The 20,414-nt window shown below is 62.9% G+C and overlaps 3 protein-coding genes across 17 annotated transcripts in view; 2 read left to right on the plus strand and 1 right to left on the minus strand.

The window, feature by feature from the left end:
* The first annotated feature begins 1,961 nt into the window (after positions 1 to 1,961).
* On the plus strand, positions 1,962 to 13,689 carry LOC141926028 (prominin-1-A-like). 3 transcript variants are annotated; one of them, XM_074831100.1, is made up of 25 exons: positions 1,962 to 2,052; positions 2,853 to 3,210; positions 4,487 to 4,548; positions 4,752 to 4,957; positions 5,382 to 5,502; positions 5,657 to 5,720; positions 6,149 to 6,238; positions 6,515 to 6,705; positions 6,796 to 6,870; positions 7,183 to 7,246; positions 7,513 to 7,672; positions 7,933 to 8,085; positions 8,450 to 8,573; positions 8,733 to 8,824; positions 9,050 to 9,134; positions 9,231 to 9,392; positions 9,653 to 9,724; positions 9,932 to 10,021; positions 10,151 to 10,204; positions 10,571 to 10,651; positions 10,970 to 11,038; positions 11,124 to 11,213; positions 11,471 to 11,583; positions 12,848 to 12,865; positions 13,246 to 13,689. In XM_074831100.1, the coding sequence occupies exons 2-25, from the start codon at positions 3,081 to 3,083 to the stop codon at positions 13,295 to 13,297; spliced, it is 2,418 nt and encodes an 805-aa protein (XP_074687201.1). In that variant the 5' UTR covers positions 1,962 to 2,052; positions 2,853 to 3,080; the 3' UTR covers positions 13,298 to 13,689. The 3 variants fall into 3 exon arrangements, with proteins under 3 accessions (XP_074687201.1, XP_074687200.1, XP_074687202.1); XM_074831099.1 differs by lacking the exon at positions 1,962 to 2,052 and adding an exon at positions 2,224 to 2,819 and having other exon boundaries at positions 3,060 to 3,210; XM_074831101.1 differs by lacking the exon at positions 1,962 to 2,052 and adding an exon at positions 2,226 to 2,819 and having other exon boundaries at positions 3,060 to 3,210; positions 9,249 to 9,392.
* A 2,258-nt stretch (positions 13,690 to 15,947) lies between these two features.
* On the minus strand, positions 15,948 to 19,587 carry HPS6 (HPS6 biogenesis of lysosomal organelles complex 2 subunit 3). Its single transcript, XM_074831102.1, has one exon. The coding sequence runs from the start codon at positions 19,585 to 19,587 to the stop codon at positions 17,134 to 17,136; it is 2,454 nt and encodes an 817-aa protein (XP_074687203.1). The 3' UTR covers positions 15,948 to 17,133.
* Positions 19,550 to 20,414, plus strand: part of ARMH3 (armadillo like helical domain containing 3) — a 132,109-nt gene continuing 131,244 nt past the window's right edge. For 11 of the 13 annotated variants that reach the window (XR_012624013.1, XR_012624014.1, XM_074831112.1 and 8 more), the window contains exon 1: positions 20,309 to 20,390. The gene's annotated coding sequence lies outside the window, so the exon portion shown is untranslated. Of the gene's footprint in view, positions 19,628 to 20,308; positions 20,391 to 20,414 lie in introns of those variants that run through there. The other 2 variants (XM_074831109.1, XM_074831110.1) reach the window with 2 other exon arrangements.

Consider the following 20,414-nt stretch of genomic DNA (forward strand, 5'->3'; position numbering starts at 1 on the left):
GGCACGTTCCCCGGGGAGCAGTGGGGGTGGCACGGTCCTGCTGTGGGAACAGGGCAGCAGCAGCTGAGCAGCATGGAGGTGTCTGGGGGGGGCAAAGGAGGGACAGGTGACCCTGCTGGAGGGGGAGGCACAGAACCAGCTTCCATGGGGGCTACCCAGATCTAGAATCTGGGGGCCATGTGCCAGCACTGGGGGCAAGATGCTGGTTCCCCAGTTCCCCCAGACCAGGGGAGATAGCTGACCCCAGAGATGGCATTTTGCCGTCCCCACTGGGTGGGGGGTCAGAGAAGCTGGGTCCAGCCCCCAGCCATGGGAACACAGTGGGGTTAAACAGCGGGTGCCTCATCCCATGTAAGCCCCCCCTGGCCAAACATGCATGGCAAGGAGCCTGCAGCTGCAGGTAGTGCTGGGGCAAGGGCAAATCTGACCATAATGGGGGAGGAAAATGGAATGTGGGGGAAACCAGGCTCTTAAAATAGGGCTGATGCAGTGGAGGGTGGGGGCAGGATGGGTCCTGGTCCTTGCAGCAGGGGCAGGGCTTTGGTTGACATCTGCACTGAGGGATGTCACCTTGCCATCCCTCCCCTGATGGGGCTGGGGTCGGGAGGGCTGCAGGGTACCTGTGCCATGGTGGGAGCAGGGCAGCCGGGTGAGCCCATGGTGTGGTGGCACCCCGGGCTGAGGTGTCAACCCCCTCGCTTCTGATGTGCACCGAGCTCTAGCGGCCTCAGCAGGATGCCCCAGGCTGAAGGGGAGCAATGCCCTGCAGAAGCAGATCCTTCGTCTGGGGAGGATCCCATGGATGCCTGGCTGGTTCCTGCCCACACATGGCCGTGGGAGCTGGGCACGCACCAATCTGGGGGAGTGCAGCACCCCGGGCAGCCAGCCCTGTCCCATGCGGGGTCGCTGGTGCCTGGTGCCACATGTGCCCCCTGCCCCCAGGAGCTGGCAGAGGGCCCTGAGGCAACACTTTGGGATTGAAGTCTGAACTGGAAAGCCCAAGGATGCCCGTGAAACCCCCAGACCTCTCACCCCACATCAGCCCCAGCACTGTGAGAAACTTGCTAGTTCCTACCTTTTTTTTTTTTTTTTTTTTCCTTTTTTGAGGGAGTGCATCTGTGTCCTCGGCTGCCCTGCCCCGGTACCAGTGCTGAGCTGGAGGGTCTCACATGGTGCCCCGGCACCTGGTGTGGTCCAGGCCAGGAGGAAACCCCCAAGGCAGGGCTGCCTTCCTCCCCGTGCCGCCTTCACCCAAGGTCATGGAGAGCAGCGATGCCTGCTTGTGCCAGGGAAAAGTTAAGCAGTAACCTGGGAGGTGGCGTCCAGCCAGCCACCGGTGCTGGAGGTCCGGGGAACCCGTCCGTGTGAAGGACATCGGGGTAGGGCTCACCTGGGCTCCCTGCGGGTGCCCATCCGAAAGCACATGGTCCCCATGAAGGGTCACGGGGCTGGGGTAGAGGCCGAGGCCCTGGGGAGGGAGGTGAGGAGGTGTGGGGCACGGCTGAGGGCTGGCGTGGGGGCAAGGTGGGCAGCGTGGGGAGCTCTGGGCACAGGGACTGGGGCAGGGTGGGCTGCTGGAGGGGCCGGCACTGGGTCTGGCAGTCTGGGGACAGAGAGGGAGGCGCTGTGCCCCACTGGGTCTCTGTGGGGCAGAGAGGGAGCATCACCTGGGCATGGGGCAGGGGGGCTGGGGGCAGTGGGCTCTCCCAGGCGGGACAGGACAGGAGCCGGGGGTCTCCGGGGGCGGATGTCCGGGTGGGGTGGGGTAGGGGTCCCCCCGGAGTTGAGGCGGGGTGCCAAGGCACAGCGGGGCGGGGGCAGGGGGCTCCTTCCCGGCAGAGGCAGGGGCCGGGGCGGCCGCACGCCCCGGGCAGACCCCGGGGGGCCGGGGCGGAAGGGGCGGCCCCGTCCGGTCCTGCCCACCCCTCCCCGGGCCGCCCGCGCTGCGGTCTCGGTGCCGAGCCGAGCCGGAGCCGTGTCGGGGAGCTCCTGTCGCCGCCGCCGCCGCCCGCCGGGACGCGACCCCCGGGGCACCTGCCCCGCGCCCACCGGGTGCGTCCGCGGCACAACCGGGAGCGACCCCCGGCACCCCCCTGCCCCCGGCTGCGGCTCCCGGAGCCCCGGCGGGACCCCGGCAGCGGGGCGGGGGTTAAGGACCACGGGGCGGTGGCAGGGGTAGAGCCACGCGTGGCACCCGCGGCGTGGGAGACCTCCTCGGCGGGGGGGGGGGGGATGGAGCCGGGCAGGCCTTGGGGGCAAATCCCGTCTGGGGGCCCCTGAGGTTGCCCCCCACTTGCGGGGGTCCGGGTGCATGTGGAAAACGGCGGGTTTGCTGCAACACCCCGTTTGGGAAGGTTTTTAAAATGCAAAACCTGTTTCTGTGGCCAGAGCTGGGTTGTGCCGAAACCGTGCCCGGCCCAGTGCACCCCATCCTGAAGGGGTGCAGCTGGGGTGGGGCGGGCGGGATGGCTGCCGGCCCTCGGGACCACCACGGGTCACCCAGCCCCTAGGTCGGGACAGGAGGAACCCAGAAGGGGCACGGGAACTCTGCGGAGGGCGAGGAGAGGGGTTTGTCCCCGGTGCCCGGGTTGGGATAGGTTGGTGGTGACCCTGACCTGGGTATGGAGAGGTGGCTCTGGGGTGGCTGAGTGCCAGGAGGTGGCAGGGGCAGGGTGGGGCAATCCTGGCATCGCCGCCTTCCCCGGCAAGCAGCTTTTCATCAATCACAACTGAAACTTAAACAAACCATAACGCCCGGGTGCTGGCACTGTGCAGCGGGGCCCTGCGGCAGACGGTGCACAGAGGTGCCAGAGGACAGGGTAAGTGCTTCATCTCTGCTTCATCCACCACAGCCCCTCTGGTCCCTCGTGGGCACCTCCTGCCACTGCTCCCGGCACTCCCCATCCCTCCTCGGTGCTCTCCCGCAGCTCTTTCCTTCCGGGCAGGAGCTGGCAGGTGCCTGATTTTTTCTCCCCGTATTTCCTGCTCGGAGGCAGGAGGCAGGGCAGGCCGGGTGGCCCTGCACCCCAACGACACCGACAGCTCCTCTCTGCGCCCAGGCACCCGCCGGAGCTGCCGTGATGGAGCTGGGGAACATCTCACAGCCCGTGTACGGCCCTGGGCCCGAGGCGCCGGGGAGCAGCATGGTGGGCCTGGTGGGGATGGTGCACGGCTTCCTGCGGCTGGTGCAGCCCAACGCCCTGCCCGTAGGTGGGTGCATGGCGGCGGGGGGCTGGCGATGGGGTGAGGGGGCTGCTCGGAGCTGAGGGTCTCTGTTGAGCCTGAGCTTTCCTGGACTGGTGACTGTCCATCCAGAATTTAAATGCTGGGGTACTGGGTTAGGAGGGTTATGGGGGGGGGGAAACGGAATGGGGTCCCTAAGAACTGCCAGCTGTGTCCTGCCTGTGTCCCACCACAACTGTGGAGCAGTCTCAGGTGGGCCCCAGGACAGGCTTTGGTGGCAGCTCCACCTTGCAGAGTCCTGCCCCATCCTCCAGGTATCTTGATCCCAGGCCCCCGTGAAAGGTGCAGAGCAAACCCTGTGCTGTCTGCGAGATTGTGGGGTCCTTGCTTGGCTTGTGGCCCTCTGTGCCTGGAGGTGACAAGGTGTGCTTAGGCAGGACCCGACTTGGGGCCACCAAGAGCAGTGTGTCCCAGTGCCAGCACCCGCACGGCAGTGCTGCAGGCACCCCCTGTGCACCACCCTGCTTGCCAGTGCTCGCCCTCCCTCCTCCACCTCTGAGGGGATGTGTTGCTGGCACAGCTCTGCCCCGAAGTTGCTGCAGGTCGGCATGAGTGATGCCACGACCCTGCGACTGCTCAATGCCTGTGGAGCGAGTGCTGCCCACCTGGGGGGCGATTTGTCACTCTGGCTGCTGGCACTTGTGCTTCCTCCTTTGCTGGGCTCAGCCCTTGCTCGTCAGAAACCTGCAGGCAAACACGTGGCTGGCAAACAATGTGATGTCTTTGTGGCATTGTTTGTGTCACGCAGATACTGGGGTACAATCACACAGCACTGTGTGCTGGTTTGGCTTGTAATGAGGCCGTGGGACAGGGCAAGCCCTGGGGATGAAAAAGGCAGCGCAGTGGGGGGAATTACTTTGCCCTGGTGCCCATCTCGTGCTGGCTGGGCATCTGTCTGGGGCTGGGCTGCAGGAGGGCAGCCCAAAGGCAGCCAAGGTGGTTGTTGGAGCATCCTCCCCCGAGCCTGCCCCCAGTGCCTGCTGGGGTGAGGACCTCCTTGCTCCGTGGACCCCTGAGAGCCTGGGGGATGGCAGTGCTTCTCCTGGGTGCAAAAGGGCTGTGTGACACAATAACAGGGGAGAGACAGCTGGGAGAAACCTGCCATGCACTTACAGCCGCTCTGAGCTGCAGCACTGGAGGTGATGCCTGGTGCTGGCAGCCCCTCTCTGAGGTGAGCAGAGTGTGGGGCCCTCCTGGAGAGCACAGTACCTGCTCACAGCCCTCTCCACTCCTTGTCCCACAGAACTCATCGCAGATTTTGGGCAGCCCCAGAGTGAGGATGCCACCAGGGAGCAAGTCCAGAAGGTGAGCGGGCAGCCAGGGCAGGTAGCCAGCAGCCCCAGACCACCATGGGCTGGGGGATGCTGGTGGGTGCTGCTCTGAGGCTGAGACCTGGGTTCTGGGCAGCAGCAAAGGGGAACCCATCCTGCCCTGTGGGGGTCTGAACAGGGGAGCTGGGGAGCCTTCAGGAGCACCAGTGTTATGCTGCCTCTCATTCTTCCTCTCAGCTGCTGCTCTACGAACTGGGTTTCCTGGTCTGCATGGCCATCGGGCTCCTCTTCATCATCCTCGTGCCCCTGGTGGGATGTTGCTTCTGCTGCTGCCGCTGCTGCGGGAACTGTGGGGGCCGTATGTACCAGAAGCAGGGCCGGCAGATGGGCTGCCGGCGCCGGGCGCTCTGGGCCTCCGTCCTGCTGGTCTCTGCTCTCCTCCTGTGAGTACGCCGGCCGGGAGGCTCCGGATGGGACCCAAGGGCGGGTGGAAACACCGGCGCTTGGCGGCTGTGCCAGGAAGCTGCCATTGTTCACAGGAGCAGATCCCAGCACGGCGGGACAAAGGAGAGGAAGCAGTGGCGGTGGGGAGCTGGCCCCAGGGGGGCTGCGTGTTGGCAGGGTGCAGACCCTTCCCGACAGCTTTACTGTGGGGAAATGTGGGTGTGCCAGGCACCGGGCTCCCCCGTGCCTCAGTTTTCCGCATCCCTCCTCTCTGGTCCCTTGGCTGTGTGCAGGGCTGATGCTCTGGAAGCGGGGCTCAGCGGCATGGTCTGGACCGTCGGTGCGGGTGGATTTACAGAGGCCTGGGGGGGAGCGTTGGGACCGAGCTCCCTGCGTGCTCACCCTGCCGCCCTTCCCTTGCAGGGCTGGTGATGTCTGTGCCTTCGTCAGCAACACCCGCTTCTCCCAGGCCGTGTGCGGCGCCTTCCCCAACATCAATGACACCCTGGACAACGTCCGCACCTATGTGGCCTCCATCCCCCAGGCAAGCCTGGTCCCCCTCCCCAGCTGGGGTACCTAATGGGGGCAAGGGGTCAGGCGGAGAGCAGCCCACATATCCCCCTGGGAAAGGGTAACTGTGGGGCTGGAGGTGGGGCAGGGTCCCCACCCTCACTGACACCCCATCTCTGTCCCTGCAGCAAATCAATTTTATCATCGACAGCAGTGACGTCCCGCTGGGCCACGCCAACCGCAGCCTCCAGGGTGAGGGTGTGCAGCAGAGGGGGGCTGGAGCATCCCCATGCACCCACGGCGAGCTGCTCTGGCAGGGTTGGGGGTGCCTGGGGAGTGAGGGTGTCTGGGGGTGCTGCGTGGGTGCGCCCTGCTGCTCTGCAGATGGCTGCTGACCCTGGGGGCCACTGGGCTGGTTCTCATGGGGATGTCTAAAGGGAGTGAGTCTGGGGGCTCCTCCTGGCTCTTGCTCCAGCTGCTGCTTTTCCCCATTTCAGGCTCCTCTCTGGGGGAGGGTGAGGAAAGTGGTGGCAGGGTGGGGGTGTCCCTTCTGCTTGCCACATGGGGGTTGGTGTAGGATGGGGTCCTGGGGGGGGAGGGTGTCAGTGTTAGCAGTTCCCCTGCAAAGCCCTGGGACCCCAGGGGTTCTGTCACTGACACCATCTCTCGCATCTCCGCAGACATTGGGCCCAACCTGGGCGGCATGATCATCTCAGGCATCAGAAGCAGCGTGGACGGGGCTCTGGGATCCCTCCAGAGCCTCCTGCAAGGTAGTGGCCCCATCCCTGGGAGGCTGGCAGGGCCTTGGAGGGGACTTGGGGTGGGAAGGCTGAGAATGAGAGCTGGAGTAGGTGCATGTTTGGGTAAGTCTACCAGGGAGGGGGGGTCCATCTGGCCTCCCAGCCGCAGCCTGGGGCAAATGCTGGGACTTTGGGGGATGCCCCTATGTTGCATTTTTTGATGGGTCCCCGAGGTCCAGCTGGCTGAGGACAAGCCCCCAACGCACAGGCAGAATGAGTCCCCGAGCCCCCCCACTGTCTCCCCAGGGATGGAGACGTTGGCGGCCGCCTTCAGCAGCATCACCAGCACTCGCTCGCGCCTCGAGGAGCTGCAGAGCAACTACAGCCGGCGGCTGGCCAGCCTGCGGGATGGCCTCAACCAGACCCTGCAGCGCTGCGGCCGCCCCTGCGGCAGCGTGTCCCTGGACGGCCTCGCCTTCAGCGCCAATTTCAGCACGGTGAGGAGGGGCAGGGTGTGGGGCGAAGGGTCACCCACAGCCCCTTCACCAGCCCCCCGCAGCCCCCTCACCCCAGGCTCTTCCCTGCAGATCCCCAGTGTGGAGCAGCAGCTGGAGGCACTGGGTGATGTGTCTGGCTCCAACATAGCGGCCGATTTAGAGAAGGTAAGGGGTCACCCCTGCACCTGTGCACAGGGCTGGGTGCTCCTGGGGCTGCGGGGGCTGTGCTGCGAGGGGGTGGCTTGGGAAGAGCCCCGCCAGGAGTTAGTTGCTGTTGCATGGAGAGATGTGCTGGTCGGAGGTCTGCCTCGGCCAGAGCCTGCCCGCTGTCCCTGCCACCCCCGGACACGGTCAGGGCTGGGTGCTGGGGGGAGTCTTTGCTGTCCCATGCCGCCGAGATCTGGGGACAGAGGGAATCTGCTGAGGCCTGGGTGCGGGCAGGGACATGAGCTGTGTGCTGTGTCCCCCTGGATACAGGTTAACAGCACGCTGGACATGACCCCTGCCAAGGTGCAAGAGCAGTCCCAGGACATGGTGACAAGTAAGCAGGGCTTTGTGCCCCGTGTGTCGAATTCCCCTTCTCCCAGGGCTCCGTATCCAGTTCTCATCCCATCCCTGCTTGGAGACCTCCCCTGCTGTTGCCCCACTGCCTGCAGCCCTGGCTGTCCCCAGGTCCCCCATGCTATCATGCTGATTCCATCCTTGACCAAAGCCACCCCCTTCCTATCCTCTCCCAGTCCCTACTGCCCCAGATGAGCTGGACCCAGGCAACAGTTCACAGCACCAACCTGTCCCTGTCCCCTGCAGAGACCCAGGACCAGCTGGGCCTCATCAGGCAGGAGATCAGGAGCTTGCAGGAGCAGTTGCCGCTCCTGGATGTGGAGGGCAACATTGGGGCCTTTGTGGGCAATGCCACGTTGGTGCTGGAGGAGTACAGGGAGCCGATAATCTCCTTGGATGGGCTCAGGTAGGTGAGGGGCTGCTGCATCCCCCAGCTCCCTTGTCTGGAGAGGCTCAGGCTCTTGATCCTCCAGTTGCTGGAGCTGAGGGTTTGCTCAGTGGTGGGGCTGTGGGTGCAGGGTAGCCAGACCTACGCCTTGCAGCCATCCATGCCCCTTCTCTGGCAGGGTACTGGAGGGTTTTTTCCTCCCTGGGAAGGCAGCTGATGGGATGTCAGGCACTGCTCAGGGTCCTTCTCTCTGACTCCTGCCCCTCCTTTTGCCCCAGGTGGAGCATGTGTGTCCTCCTGTGCTGCATGGTGCTGCTGGTGGTCCTCTGCAACGTCGTCGGGCTGCTGCTGGGGCCCCTGGGGCTGAAGGAAAGCGTGCTGCCCACGCAGCGCAGCAGCATCTCCAATGCCGGCGGGAACTTCTTCATGGCGTGAGGCTCCCTCGGCTGCCAAGGACACGCGTGGGTGCGGTGGGATGGGTGGGCAGGGCTGGGCCTGGGGATGCTCAAGCTCCTAAATCATCAAATTATTGTGGTTTAATGCCTTGCCCCACATGGCAACTCACCGTGCAGGTGGTAAACACAAGGGTAGAACATGGTGCTGGTGAAAGGTGTTTGAACGGAGCCTGTTCACCCCATGGCGGCGGGGGCCTGGCAGTGTGTGCGTGGTCCCGCAGCTCTGCGGGTGGGTGGTGGCTTCAAATCTGGGGAAGCTATGCCGGGGTGTGAGCCCCAGGGTACAGCCTGGCTGTGCTCCAGGGCCTCCAGGGTGCTGACAGCGTCTCTGTCCCGACAGAGGGGTCGGCTTCAGCTTCATCTTCTCCTGGCTGCTGATGCTACTGGTGCTGATCACCTTTGTGCTGGGGGGGAACATCTACATGCTCATCTGCGAGTCCTGGCGCAGCCAGCAGCTTTTCCAGGTGAGCTCCCTGTTGGGGAGACACCCCTGCCTGGAGCCACTGGTGCCTTTCTGAAGGCTGCTGGTGGAGTGGAGGCAGAGCTGGCCTGTTTGGGATGTTCTTCCCAGGTGTCCTGCCCTGCACCATGTCTAGTTTCTCCATCTCTTCCCTTGCTCTCAGCTCCTGGACACCCCCGGCCTGATCCCCGGTTTCAACCTGTCGGAGCTGCTGGGCCAGGAGGATGGCACAGCAAACTTCTCAGAGGTGTACAGGTGAGTCCCAGCACCAAAACCATGTCTTTGGAGAGGGGTACAGCTGCTCGGTGCCCTCGGATGCTCCCTGGGATGGGGGCAGCTTGCCCTACCTGCCCTGGCTGCAGGCAGGCGCTGATGCCAGGGAAGGATGGAGGTGTGACTTGCCTGCATGGTGAGGACGTGCTCCTGGGAGGGGGCGGCCCTCACCTGCCCTGTTTTCAGCCCTGTGTCCTCCTCCTGCAGGCAGTGCCAGCGAGACACTGCTCTGTGGCAAACACTGCACTTGGACCAGAGCGTTTCCCTGGACAAGCTCTTGAACATCAGCCAGGTGAGCGCAGCGGTGCCATGTTCTGGGGGGCAGAGCTGGGGGTGTAGGGCTGGTGCTGGGGGGACAATGAGGGGACAGCACCATGCCCCATCACAGCTCCCCTCATGCCGGCAGTACACAGGAGAGATCTCCATGGCCTTCGAGAAGATGAACATCACCCTGAGCCCAATCTCCCTGCTCAGCCAGAGCCAGAGAGACTTGCTGCTGAACGCCAGCCGGGCTGGGCAGCCCCCTGACTTCACCCCCACGCTGGAGCAGGTGGGCTGAGGGTAGCCTGCTGTTGGGATGGGGGAGTCGGATGTGTGTTGAGGGGGTCCACTGCCCCCTGCCCTTTGATGCTGTGGGAGTCCCACTGCAGGCTCCCAGGGTGTCCCCTGCCATCCGTGTCACTCCTTGGGGAAACTGGGCACCTCCTCCACCCGGGAGGCCCTGGCTCCACTCTGCCCCATAGGGATGGCGTATGGTCCCCCCATCAGCCCCGTTCCCCATTCTCACGGCTCTGTCTCTGCCTTTTCTAGCTGGATCAGAATGTGACCCACGGAAGCTTCCTGGATCTGGCCGTAGAGCTGGAGCAGCTGGCAGACAAAGTGGTGAGAGGCCATGGTAGCCCGGGGCCATGGATGCCCTGTCCCCAGAGCCACTGGCTGTGGGGGCTCCTCCACAGACCTGCCTGGGTGCCGAGGGGAGGCGAGGCCCTTCACCCTCGCCCAGCTCTTTTCTTCAGCCTGGCCCCACCTCAGATGGCTGAGGGGCAGGGACCCCACGCTGGGGGACACTGCTGACTGCAGCTCCTCCAGGGTGCAGATGTGAAAGAAGACCTGAAGGCTGATGCTGGAAAGCTGAGGGAGCTGGACAATGAGATGCAGATGAGCTTCTCTGGGCCACTGGTGAGTGATACTGGTAGGGAGGAAAGTCCTAGGTGCTGGCTTGGGCTCCCCCAGAGCTTGGAACCTGTTGAAAGGGTCTTGGCTGAGCCATGGGATCCACACCTCTGACGCCCCTCTCTCCATCCTCAGCAAAGCCTGAAGGAGAACATCCACTCAGTGCAGAGCAGGGCTGCCCAGCTCGAGGTGAGTGGCACAAGGGGGCCTCCTGAGCCCACCCCACTCCAGGGCACCCTGCAAAGTGCCCTTGATGTCCTGGAGTAGAGATGGTGGGGGCTAACTTGCAGTCTTGGGGAGCTGGTGGCTGCCACGGGACTCTCCAAGAATGCACTGTAGGGGCTGCTCATGGGGCAGAGGGAGGGGGCCCACACCACGGACCCTGCCAGGCACAGGCTCCCTCCACCTGAGGTGCCTGGGCACTACCAGTGTGTGACTGCTGGGGACACCACAGCTCAGAGATGCTGTGTCTCAGGGATTGCTGCCGGGCAGGGTGGGGGACATGTGGGGACCCCATTTCCCCCATCACACTGCTGAGATCACCTTCCACCCCAGGCACAGACAAAAGCTGCAGTGGACAAAGCCAGTGAAACCCAGGAGTTCTTGGAGAGGGAGACGGCAAACATCATCAAGAACGTGAGCTTGCCTTGCCCTGCTGCTGGACTACCCAGTGGGGATGTGACTGGACCCCCACACCAAGACCTCCCTCTGTGCAGGGATGCCAAGCAATGTCTGGCTGTTTGTCCTGCCCTGTCCTCTTCCCCGGGGATCCCCTGTACCCCTGGGTGCCCTCTCCCCTTATGACACTCCAGACAAGGAGGCAGGGTGGGGCTTGCAGCCCCATTGCTGCTGAGTTGAGGTGGTCTGACAGCCCTGATCCTGACAGGGAGGGGACATGGGGCATGGACTGGGCTGGGAGTGCAGCATCTCCACTCACTGCTTGCCCCCCCCCAGGAGACGTGGACCTTCCTGGAGAAGCTGTTGGATTTCTTTGAGACCTACATCTCCTGGGCCAAGAGCAGGGTGAGTTGAACCTTCCTCAGTGGGGTGGAGGGAAGAGGAGGACAGGCTGCAGGGTTTCGGGGACACTGACATGTCCTGTCCCCAGCTGACGGGAGATGTGGCACGTTGCAAGCCCATAGCTCAGACCTTGGATAATGTGGAGGCCATCACCTGCGACTACATCCTGGACTCTCTGGTGAGTGGGGCAGCAGTGTGTGGGGTGACACATGTGTGGGGTGGCAATGAGATCCCTTTGTCCCCCTCATGCACAGGATGAGGGGTACCCATCTCTGCCCCAAGCAAGCAGGGCCCAACATCTCCCCAGCGGATTGGTGGCTAAGAGCAAAGGCCAGGCTGCAAGAAGGGGTGGGTGGGTGGTCTTTGGGGGCCCCGGGAGCAGGAGAGCTCTCCCAGTCGCTGTCTGGGCCCTGATGGCGCTCTCCCCGCACCCAGAACACCTTCTGGTTCAGCCTGGGCTGGTGCACCTTCTTCCTGCTGCCCAGCATCATCCTGGCCATCAGACTCGCCAAGTTTTACCGCCGCATGGACATTGCCGATATCTACAGGTGAGGAGCTCTTTCCCCCTGTGACCATGCTGGGCCTGGGGTCACCCCTGCGCACTGGAAGCTGCCCCTTCGTGTGCCTCATGGCAGCCTGTGGGGCTGATCCTAAAGTAGCATGGGCTGGGCCGGGGTGGGGGGGCAGGGAGGTGGCTTGGGACCTTCAGCCTCTGAGGGTGGAGATATTTCAGAGAAAAGCCTGGCTCTGCCTGCTCTGCAACTCCTCTTTGAGCAGCTGAAGGTGTGTGTGGCCCCCCCTTGGAGGAAGGAGCCTGTCTTGCATGGCAGGGCTGCAGCCCCCAGCCCGGCTTGGGGGTCTGCCATCTGACTCGCTCTGCTTTGCACCCTTTCTTGGGCTGGGGCCCCCAAACAAGAGCACAGCTTGGTGCTGCGCAGAATGCAACATGCTGTGTGGTTGGTGTCATTGCCACGAGGGTGCAGTGCTTGCTCACGCGCTTGTGGCCACCAGCGCCCTGGGGCTGCTTCCCAGCCCTCTGGGGCCCTTTCCCCATCCCTCCGGGGCCCCCTGACCAGCAGCCCCACTGCCAGCACGGCCACCAACCCCTGAGGGGAGTGAGCAGCTTCCAGTGAGCAGATTTCCAACTGCTGAGGGCTATGGCTTGGCCCTGTGGTGCAGACAGTTTGCTGGGGGTTCCCCAGTCCCCCCACCTGCTACCCCTGTGCTCTAGGGTCGCAGCCACTCGGGGAGCCAGGGTTTGCAGTACCCCTGTGCCCAGTGCACTCCCAGCCAGCTTTCCTCCCTGCCTGCCCCACTCCTCCTTGGTCCATGCCCTGGCTTCCCCAGGACCCATGCTGGGGTGGTACGTGGTGTGTGCAGGATGTGACGCTGAGCTGGGCTCTGCCCTGCCTGCAGCGTGTCCCCGTCGGTGGCCCTGGCACCCTTCACTTCCCCCTGCAGCCAGGCTGGCTGGAGACACGGGCTCAGCTGCCAAGGAAACTTGGGGGAACTGAAATTGTGGTATGGGGGAGCTGTGTACCACTGAGCCGGCAAGCGCGGGGCCCCACTGTGCCTGCCTGGGGAACGAGTGGTGATGCTCCGGGGGCAGCAATGGTTTGGGGGGCTGTAGGAGCCTGTGCTCTCTGTCCAGATGGGGCAGCCGTGATGGAGGGGACCATAGCACCCTTCAGCCCCCTGTGTCCTCCTTGTGTGCCCCAGGGGAGACCTTGTCCCACTGGCAGATGCTGGACTGTCCCAAGAGGCATCTTCTTGCCCCACTGACACTGTCCCCTCTTTTTTTCTCCCCTCCAGGAATGAAGCCTTGGAGATGTAAGTAGCAGTGCCAGGTCCTTGTGTGGGGTGGGGGACAGCTCCTGTGGCATGAGGGAGAACAGGGCACAGAGGGAGGCGGGCAAGGAGGGGAACAGGGTGAGTGCAGGCCAAGGAGGGTGCTGGTACCAGGGGAGGACTGGGAAGGTGGAACCTGTGCCATGTAGACTGTTCTGGAGTCCCCCCATCATCTTCCCACACTCCTAAGTTAGGGGGTGCTGCTGCTCCCAGCCTTCCCCAAGCTGGTGGGGTGAGGGGGTTCCTCTTTCCTGTGGGGCTAAGTGATGGGTGGGATGACATTTGGCCACCCCAGTGCATCCTGTGCTGTCCCTTGCTCCCCTCTGTGGCTGGGGGTGACATAGGTGATCTTGATTTTGCAGGCCACCCACGTTCAACTTCTACAAAATCCCACGGCCGTCCATGAGGCATTAGCCCCTGTTGCCCACAGCATGGACATGGAGGAGATGGACATGGCTGCTTTGTCTGCTGCACCTTCTCCCTGGGCGCTGGGGAGCAGGTTGGGACCCCCTGGTTGAAACCTCCTCCCCAGTTCCCATTATGTGACAGTGCCCCGGTATGTGTGGGAGGGGGGCTGCTCCTTGCACTGCCCCAGGTGAGGCTTCACACACAGTCCCCACCAGACACGGTAGGCTCAGGGCAGTTTGTACTGTCCATGCCACTGCAGCCTGTGCTGCTGGCCAGCGGGAACCTGCTTACCCAGGGCCCTTGCTTGAAAAATGTGACTATTTATTTTTGCAGGGAGCCTGACTCTTTCCAAGGCTGTGATTTTTGGTGTCAAACAATAAATGGGGTGTTTGTGTGCACTGTGGGCATGTGGCTGCGCTCTTCACATCCTGGCTGTGATGGAAGGATGCAGGGGTAGGGGCAGGGAGGGTTCCCCACTGCTGGCACAAGCTGGGCCTGTGCCTGGGAATAGAGGGCTCTTGCTGGGGTCTCCAAGTGTGCCCTGCCCACAGCCAGCTCTTGGAGTCCTCACCCAGCCCACAGGTCGATGCAGGACCACTGCTCAGTCACCAGGGCTGGGTGACACTCCCCTCACTGGGCAGCCCCTTGCACCTGTGGCTGGGTGGGTGCCAGGTCCTTCCCTGTCCACGAGGTGCCACCCCATGCTGTCCCCAGCACACAGGCACCCTGTGCCCTCCAATGACCCTGCTATGTGTTACCTGTGGGTTTCCAGTTAGTTTATGGGGTGCCTGCAGCCCACACCTCCCTCCCTCTGCTGGGTGTGGTGGCACAGGGACTTTCAGTGTCCACCCCTGTGTGTCCCACACTGCTGCATGGCACGGACGGGTACGGCGAAAGCTGCATGCACAGACAAGCCAAAGGTGATTTGGTCTGCACCCATAGTGGGGCCAGTGCAGGTCTTGCTTTGTGCTGCTCCTTGGCCCAAGCACAGGGACCATCCTGAGAGCCGGGTCAGGCACAGGGGTTGTATGTGAGCAGCTTGACTCATTTCCTTCAGTGCAAAGTCCAAGTCTCTAGAGCGAGCAACAGGGCCAAACTGGTCAGCTTGCCCTCTGCTACGTGCATCTGCTTTATCGCTTTTTCCATTTGGCTTCAGATCTTCTAATCACTGTTTTTTCCTTCAGGCGTTATCTGAAGCTGTACTGGCCTTACCTCCTGCTATCTCCCCCCAGCACCCGTCCTGACCACAGAGCGCCCCATGCTTGCCTATCACCCAGCTGAATCTGTCCTGTGAGGTGGCTCAGCCAGTGCTCCCCCCCAGGGATGCCCCTCCCTTTCTGGTACTTGGGGCGGGATTTCCCGGCACCTCCTTGGCGAGCATTTAGCTCAGTTTTGTCTCCATTTGCTTTCCCCCACCCTAAACCCTCAACCTCCCGAGTTGTGACTGTTTTGTGCTTGTCTAGGGGCTGCGTGTGGATGTTTCCATCCCCGAGTCCCAGGCTGTCCCCACCACACAGCGTTCCCTGCTTCCTCTTCCCTTGCTGTGCCTCGGGGACACCAGCCCGCGCAGGACTGCTGCTGGCTTCAGTTTCCGCTAGCTGGCTTTGCGGGCACTGCTCCCTCCCTGCTCCCCTCTCTGCTCAGCCTCCAGCTGCAGCCTTTTCTTTGCAGAGCTAGTAGTGCTGGAAGGCAGGGAGCTTGACCCTCCTTGTTTGCTGCATCAGCATGGCCACCTGAACCCAAACCCATCCCTGGCCCTGAAAATCTCCCCCCAAATTACTGCACAGCTTTTGCCAAGGCACGGGGCTTGCTCTCAGCAGCACCTCATTCAGTGCTGCCCCAGGGCAGCATCCCGGTCCCTGGAGCTGTGGCTCTGAGTGGGGCCTGGGTCCACCCTCCTCCTTCTAAGCAGCCTCAGGCAGGGCCAGTAGCTGCTCGGGGAAGAGGTGAGGACGGCTCATTGCAAAAATGCCCACGGTGGCTGCCACCAGCTCTCCTTTCAGGCCGGGCTCCCTCCACTCATGTGAGCAGCAGCTGCCAGAATCACTTCCCTTGCGTGGGAGGGAAACTCGCAGCTCCCCACGACCACAGTACAAGCACTGTAAGGTCTCCTCAATAGCCAGCCAGTCTCTACAGAACCGTTGCAGTAGTTCCTCTTCCCCTTTGCCAGGCTTTCTTCTACCCGCAGGGACTTTCTGCAGCCGAGCCCTGATCTGGGGGGAGGCCCTGCTGCATCTTTACAGTGGTTTGACGAACCAAGATCCCTCTAACGATGGCTCTGCCTGGGGTAGCAGGCTCTCGCTGGGGCCAGCCTGGTGCTCCCTGTTGCTGGTTTTCCAGCCAGGAACAAAGGGACAAGTTGCAGCTTTTGAAAAAAAATTCTCCCTTCCTCAAGTCTATCTTGGGCCCAGCCACAACCGTGTGCTGCCTGGATGGCTGTTCTCTGCAGCACACACACACTCCTGCCTCCACGGCTTCATAGGGGTAAGGAGCTGAGTACCACAGAGGGAACGGGCTGGCCAGGCACAGCTCCATCTCTGAGCCCCCAGCATGTACCAGCAGTGAGTTGAACTTGGCTGCTTTTCACCAGAAGCAAAATTAAACTGCCCTCTTCCTGAGGGTGTGCATCCTCACAACATCCACCACTGCCCCGGCACTGCTTTAGGAAACTTTATTTTTAAAAGGAGTCTGTCTTCCACACTTAACTGCACTCTCAAGAGGACTAATGCAGGTGAATCTCCCCCATCCCATCCAAGCTCTGCCAGCCTGGCAAGGCAAGAGGCAGCTCCTTAACACCACAGCCCAGATGGAGGGGCAAAGCCCCAGCCCGGGTCTCTCTTCTGGAGGAGGGGGCCTGGCAGTGAGCGCTGGAGAGAGGCTGGAACCTGGATCTTCCTGCACGATTGCTCTCAAGTTACACTGACTTTGCAAACAGAGGCACAATATGAGCCAGACAACCCTGACAAAGCCCCTTTGTGTGCAAAGGGCAAAGGTAGGGGAGATGGGAACAGAGGGCCAGGGCGTCCTGCAGCATAATCTAAGCTTCCACAAAGGAAAGGGAGAGGCAGGGCCAGCCCCAAGCTCACACAGGCTGCTGCCAGCTTCTCAGCTCAGAAGACAGTTTGGGTACCGTCTGGGATAGAGAGATAAGGGAATTAGGCTGCTCTCTTCAGCTAAGTAGCTGCAATCAGTCACAGCTACAGGACTGATCCCAGAGGAATTGTGGCGAGACAGCATGCAGAGCGCTGCAGCTGCCAGCGCGTGTGCTGGGACCCCCAGTACCACGGAGCTGCACCACACAGGCATTTGGCATCTGACTGAGCCCAAAGCAGCAGGACTCAGCGGCTCCACTGCAAGAAACATGCCCAGTTTCTCACAGGCAGGGCTTGGAGGCACCACCCAACCCGCTGTGCAGAGAATGGGGAGGGAAAGATGGTGTGTGTGCCTGCCCGCCACTCCACCACCACTCCTAGAGGATCAGGGAAGTAGAAGTGAAGTTATAAAGGAACCAAGAAAACCGAAAACAAAGTGCTTTGGGCAGGGAGCAGTTCTGTAGTCCTGTAGTGCAGCCAGCGCTTTCATCTGCAAATGCACCCGGCATTTGCTCCTCCACTGGGGCACACGCAATTGCACTTGCTAGAAATAGCCAGAAAGCCTGCCCTGGCTTCAGATGAGATCCCCCAACCCCAGATACCCGATGGACTCTTTGAGATGCTGCTGCAGGGAGACTTCAGAAAGGAGCAGGCTTCCATTCTGCCAGGCAGGGCAGGATTTCCTGGGGTGGATGCAGCTTTCCCCTCCCTGTGCACCCAAGGCTTGGGATGCCATTGTGCTTTCCCCCTTCACGCAGTGTCATCCTGTGCCAGTGTTGAGGGGGAGGAAGTCCTTGCCACGGGTGGCTGAGGGGCATCATCAGCCGCTGCTTTTGAGGGGACCTTGTGCTCTCGGGGTGGGGTAGGAGGGGGGAAGGTGGGGCTCTGCAAGGCATCTGAGTACATCTCGTCCTGGATGCAGGGACGCTGCAAAACCCTCTGCAGCAGCGGCTTGAGCAAGCCTACAGTCAGCTGGTTCCCCTCACTGGAGAAGGGCGCTGGGTCCTCCTGGGAGTCAGGGAGGTGCTGTAGGACCACGGCGAGGATGTCGGAGGTGGTGAGCTCAGCAGGGCACAGCAGCCACAGCGTGTCCAAATAAGGGTCCAGCTCCCGGTGCTGGGCAAACTCTGCCAGCAGCGTGGTGAATATCTCCTTGTTAAGCAAGGGGCTGAGCTTGGAGAACTTCTCTGCCACTTCCACCACCCGCTGCCACTGCTTGAGGCGGATGAGAAGGTGCAGAGCTTGCAGCACGGCCTTAGGCCTCTTGCTGCAGAGCAGCAGTTCGAGCTCCATCTCATCATCTGCCTCACTGCGCTTGTTCTTCCTGGCCAGTACTCCCAGTGCTCTCTTGTACAACGGCACCCGACCCTCTGGGCCCTCCTTGCTGCTGTATGCCCAAGAGATGCTAACGTACTGCTGAGTCAGCTCCACAAAACCGGGCAGCCACTTGGGTTTAAATCTCAGGAAGGAGGCACAGATGAGCTCAAAGAGTGGGACCACCCCATTCTGACCCACCTCTTCCTGCTGCGGCCCTCCCAGGACCTTCTTCCACACCTCTGGGGTGGCCCTGGCTACCAAGAGGCCATCCCCATTCTGCTGCAGCTGCAAGCAGCTCCTCGTGGCCTTCCAGGCAGCCTTGGGGAAGGAGGCAAAGACAGAGTTCAGGTAGGCCAAATTGTCCTTGTCCATGTCAGAGCGCAGAACGCGGCTGACCTCCTGCTCCACCAGTTCCTCGCAGTAGCTTTCCACCTCACTCTCTGGGGCACACACCACACAGGTCTTGAGGAGTTCCAGGCTCATGTAGCTCTGCAGCTCCAGGCTCATTGTGCTCAACAGCTTGGCATAAGTGTCTTGGAGGCCTCGGGCTGGCTTCTGCTGGAGACTGTGCTGCAGGATGGCAGCGAGAGCCACAGGAGCCTGGAACACACCACCTTTCTTCAGCTTCTCCACTGTCAGCTTGGAGCTGCTGAGGCTCCTCCTCTGGTAGTATCTGCAGGCCTCCTCGAACACCATCTCCACCAGGCACGGCTCAGGTCTGCTGCTGTCCTCAGGTTTGGAGAAGCTAAAGCTGTAGATGCCAGTTTGAGTGAGGAGCTGGATGCTGTCCTCCTCTCCCAGGGACTCCAGGAAGTGCACCTCTTTCATGCTCAGGATTTTCTTTTCTATGAGCCTTCCACTGTTCTGGTCGATGAGGTACAGGACCCCAGCCAGCACGCAGGCCAGGATGCTGCCAAAGGTCTTCAGCTGGACAGGACGTCCTTGGGCAAGGGGGCCCCCCTCCAGGTCAAAGATATGCCTCTGTGTTCCATCTGGCTCCACCATGTTCACAGCACCCTTTGTGCTCACCAGCAGCAGACCCTCACTGTTGGACACAGCGGAGGTGTGAATGTCCAGAGGTGCCAAACCTGAGAGAAGACCCACAGAACCAAGCAGGAGCTTCCTGAAGTCTGACTCGCTGCTGTAGCGCAGCACCTTGCTGTGGACGAAGCCTGCAGAGGGGGCTGTGATGGTGAGCTTTGCCTTCTCAGGATGCCAGATAAGGAGGAATTTGGAAGTGGTGGCAAAGCTGGCAGTGGCAGGCACCAGGAAGACGTGCTGGGGGGAGGCCAGGACCTGGTACTCAGCGCTGTTGTGCAGGACTATCTTTAGAGTGCCCAGGCGCACACCCTGCTCCCCCACCTCCAGAGCCCGGGTGCAGACACAGAACCTGAAGGCACACTTGCTCATGTCCGAGTGGGTGTCCAGGGGAGGCCTCTCCTCACACCACACCAGGCTGGCTCCTTGGCTGCACACAGAGACGATTCGTGCCCGGGCACCCTGGCAAAGCTCCACTGTCTGCAGCAGCTGCCAGCCCACAGCCACCACGAAGTGCCAGACCTCGGTGTGGCCATGCTCCCACACGACGGCCAGTACCCAGGAGCCCGGCATCACAGGGTTCTGCAAGAAGAGCAGTCCCACAAGGGCCGGTTGGGGCGGCTGCCAGTTCCTCTCCAGGTCGGCTCCACCGATGCCGTGGCGCTGGAAGGCCAGCACCCGGGGCAGGGGGGGCGGCCGGCTCTTCTGCAGGACCAAAAGGTGCTGCCCGTCGGGGCTGGACTGGACGTGGCTGGACTCTTCTCCCCGGCACAGCAGCTCCTGCAGCCAGTGGCCTCGGCTGAAGTCACTGAAGTCGGAGACCTGCCGCAGCGTCCCGGCTCGCTTCATCTTGGGGCGCCCGCCCTGGTCACCGAGAGCACGCACCAGGGTGAGCAGGGGCACGGAGCTCCCGCTGCCACGGAGTCCCCTCCCACGACCTCCCCCGTCGCAGGGTCTCTAGAGACCTCCCGACCCCCAGGAAACCCCCCGGGCACCCTCCTCCCCCGGCGAGCCGGTTCCGCAGGCTCCAACCCCCCCGAGGTACCTGCCGCGCCCCCGGCTCCCCGGCCACCCACCTCCGCTCGAGGGGACACCCCCCGACCCGGCGGGGCCCTACCTGCCGCGGCGGCTGCCTGCCGGGGCCGGGCCGCCCCTCCGCCGGGGCCGGGCCGGTGGCGGCTCGGCCGGGCTCGGCACGACGCGGCGCTGCGCAATCACGAGGCGGCGGCCTTCCGGGAGGAGCCGCGCCGCGCCGGCCCGGGCCGCCCCTCTCCTACTTCCGTCGCCGGTGCGGGGAGGGCGGCGGGGCCGCGGCCCGGGGGCGGCCTGCGGGGCGTCGTAGGCGGAGAGACCATTTTTTTACCGGGGGTGGGGGGGGGTGGGTGTGTCAGTCTCTTCGGGGAGAGGCGAGCTCCGTCCGGCTCGGGGAGGAGTCTCCCCGCCGCTGCCCCTACCCGCCCCTCCTGTGGCTGCCGCCGGAACGGGGGCCGCCCGGGCAACCGGCGGGCGGCGAGGCCCGACGCTGACAGCGTCCCCCCGCCCTCCTCCGAGTGCCGGCGGCGCTAGGACCGCGCGGCGCGGGCCACCCGAGGCGCATGCGCGGCGCGGCCGACGGCGCCTGCGCAGTGGGAAGGGGAACGGCTCGCCCGCAGGTGAGTGCCGGGGATCGGGGCGGG

The sequence above is a fragment of the Strix aluco genome, chromosome 7, assembly GCF_031877795.1.
Source record: "Strix aluco isolate bStrAlu1 chromosome 7, bStrAlu1.hap1, whole genome shotgun sequence".
Lineage (NCBI taxonomy): Eukaryota > Metazoa > Chordata > Aves > Strigiformes > Strigidae > Strix > Strix aluco.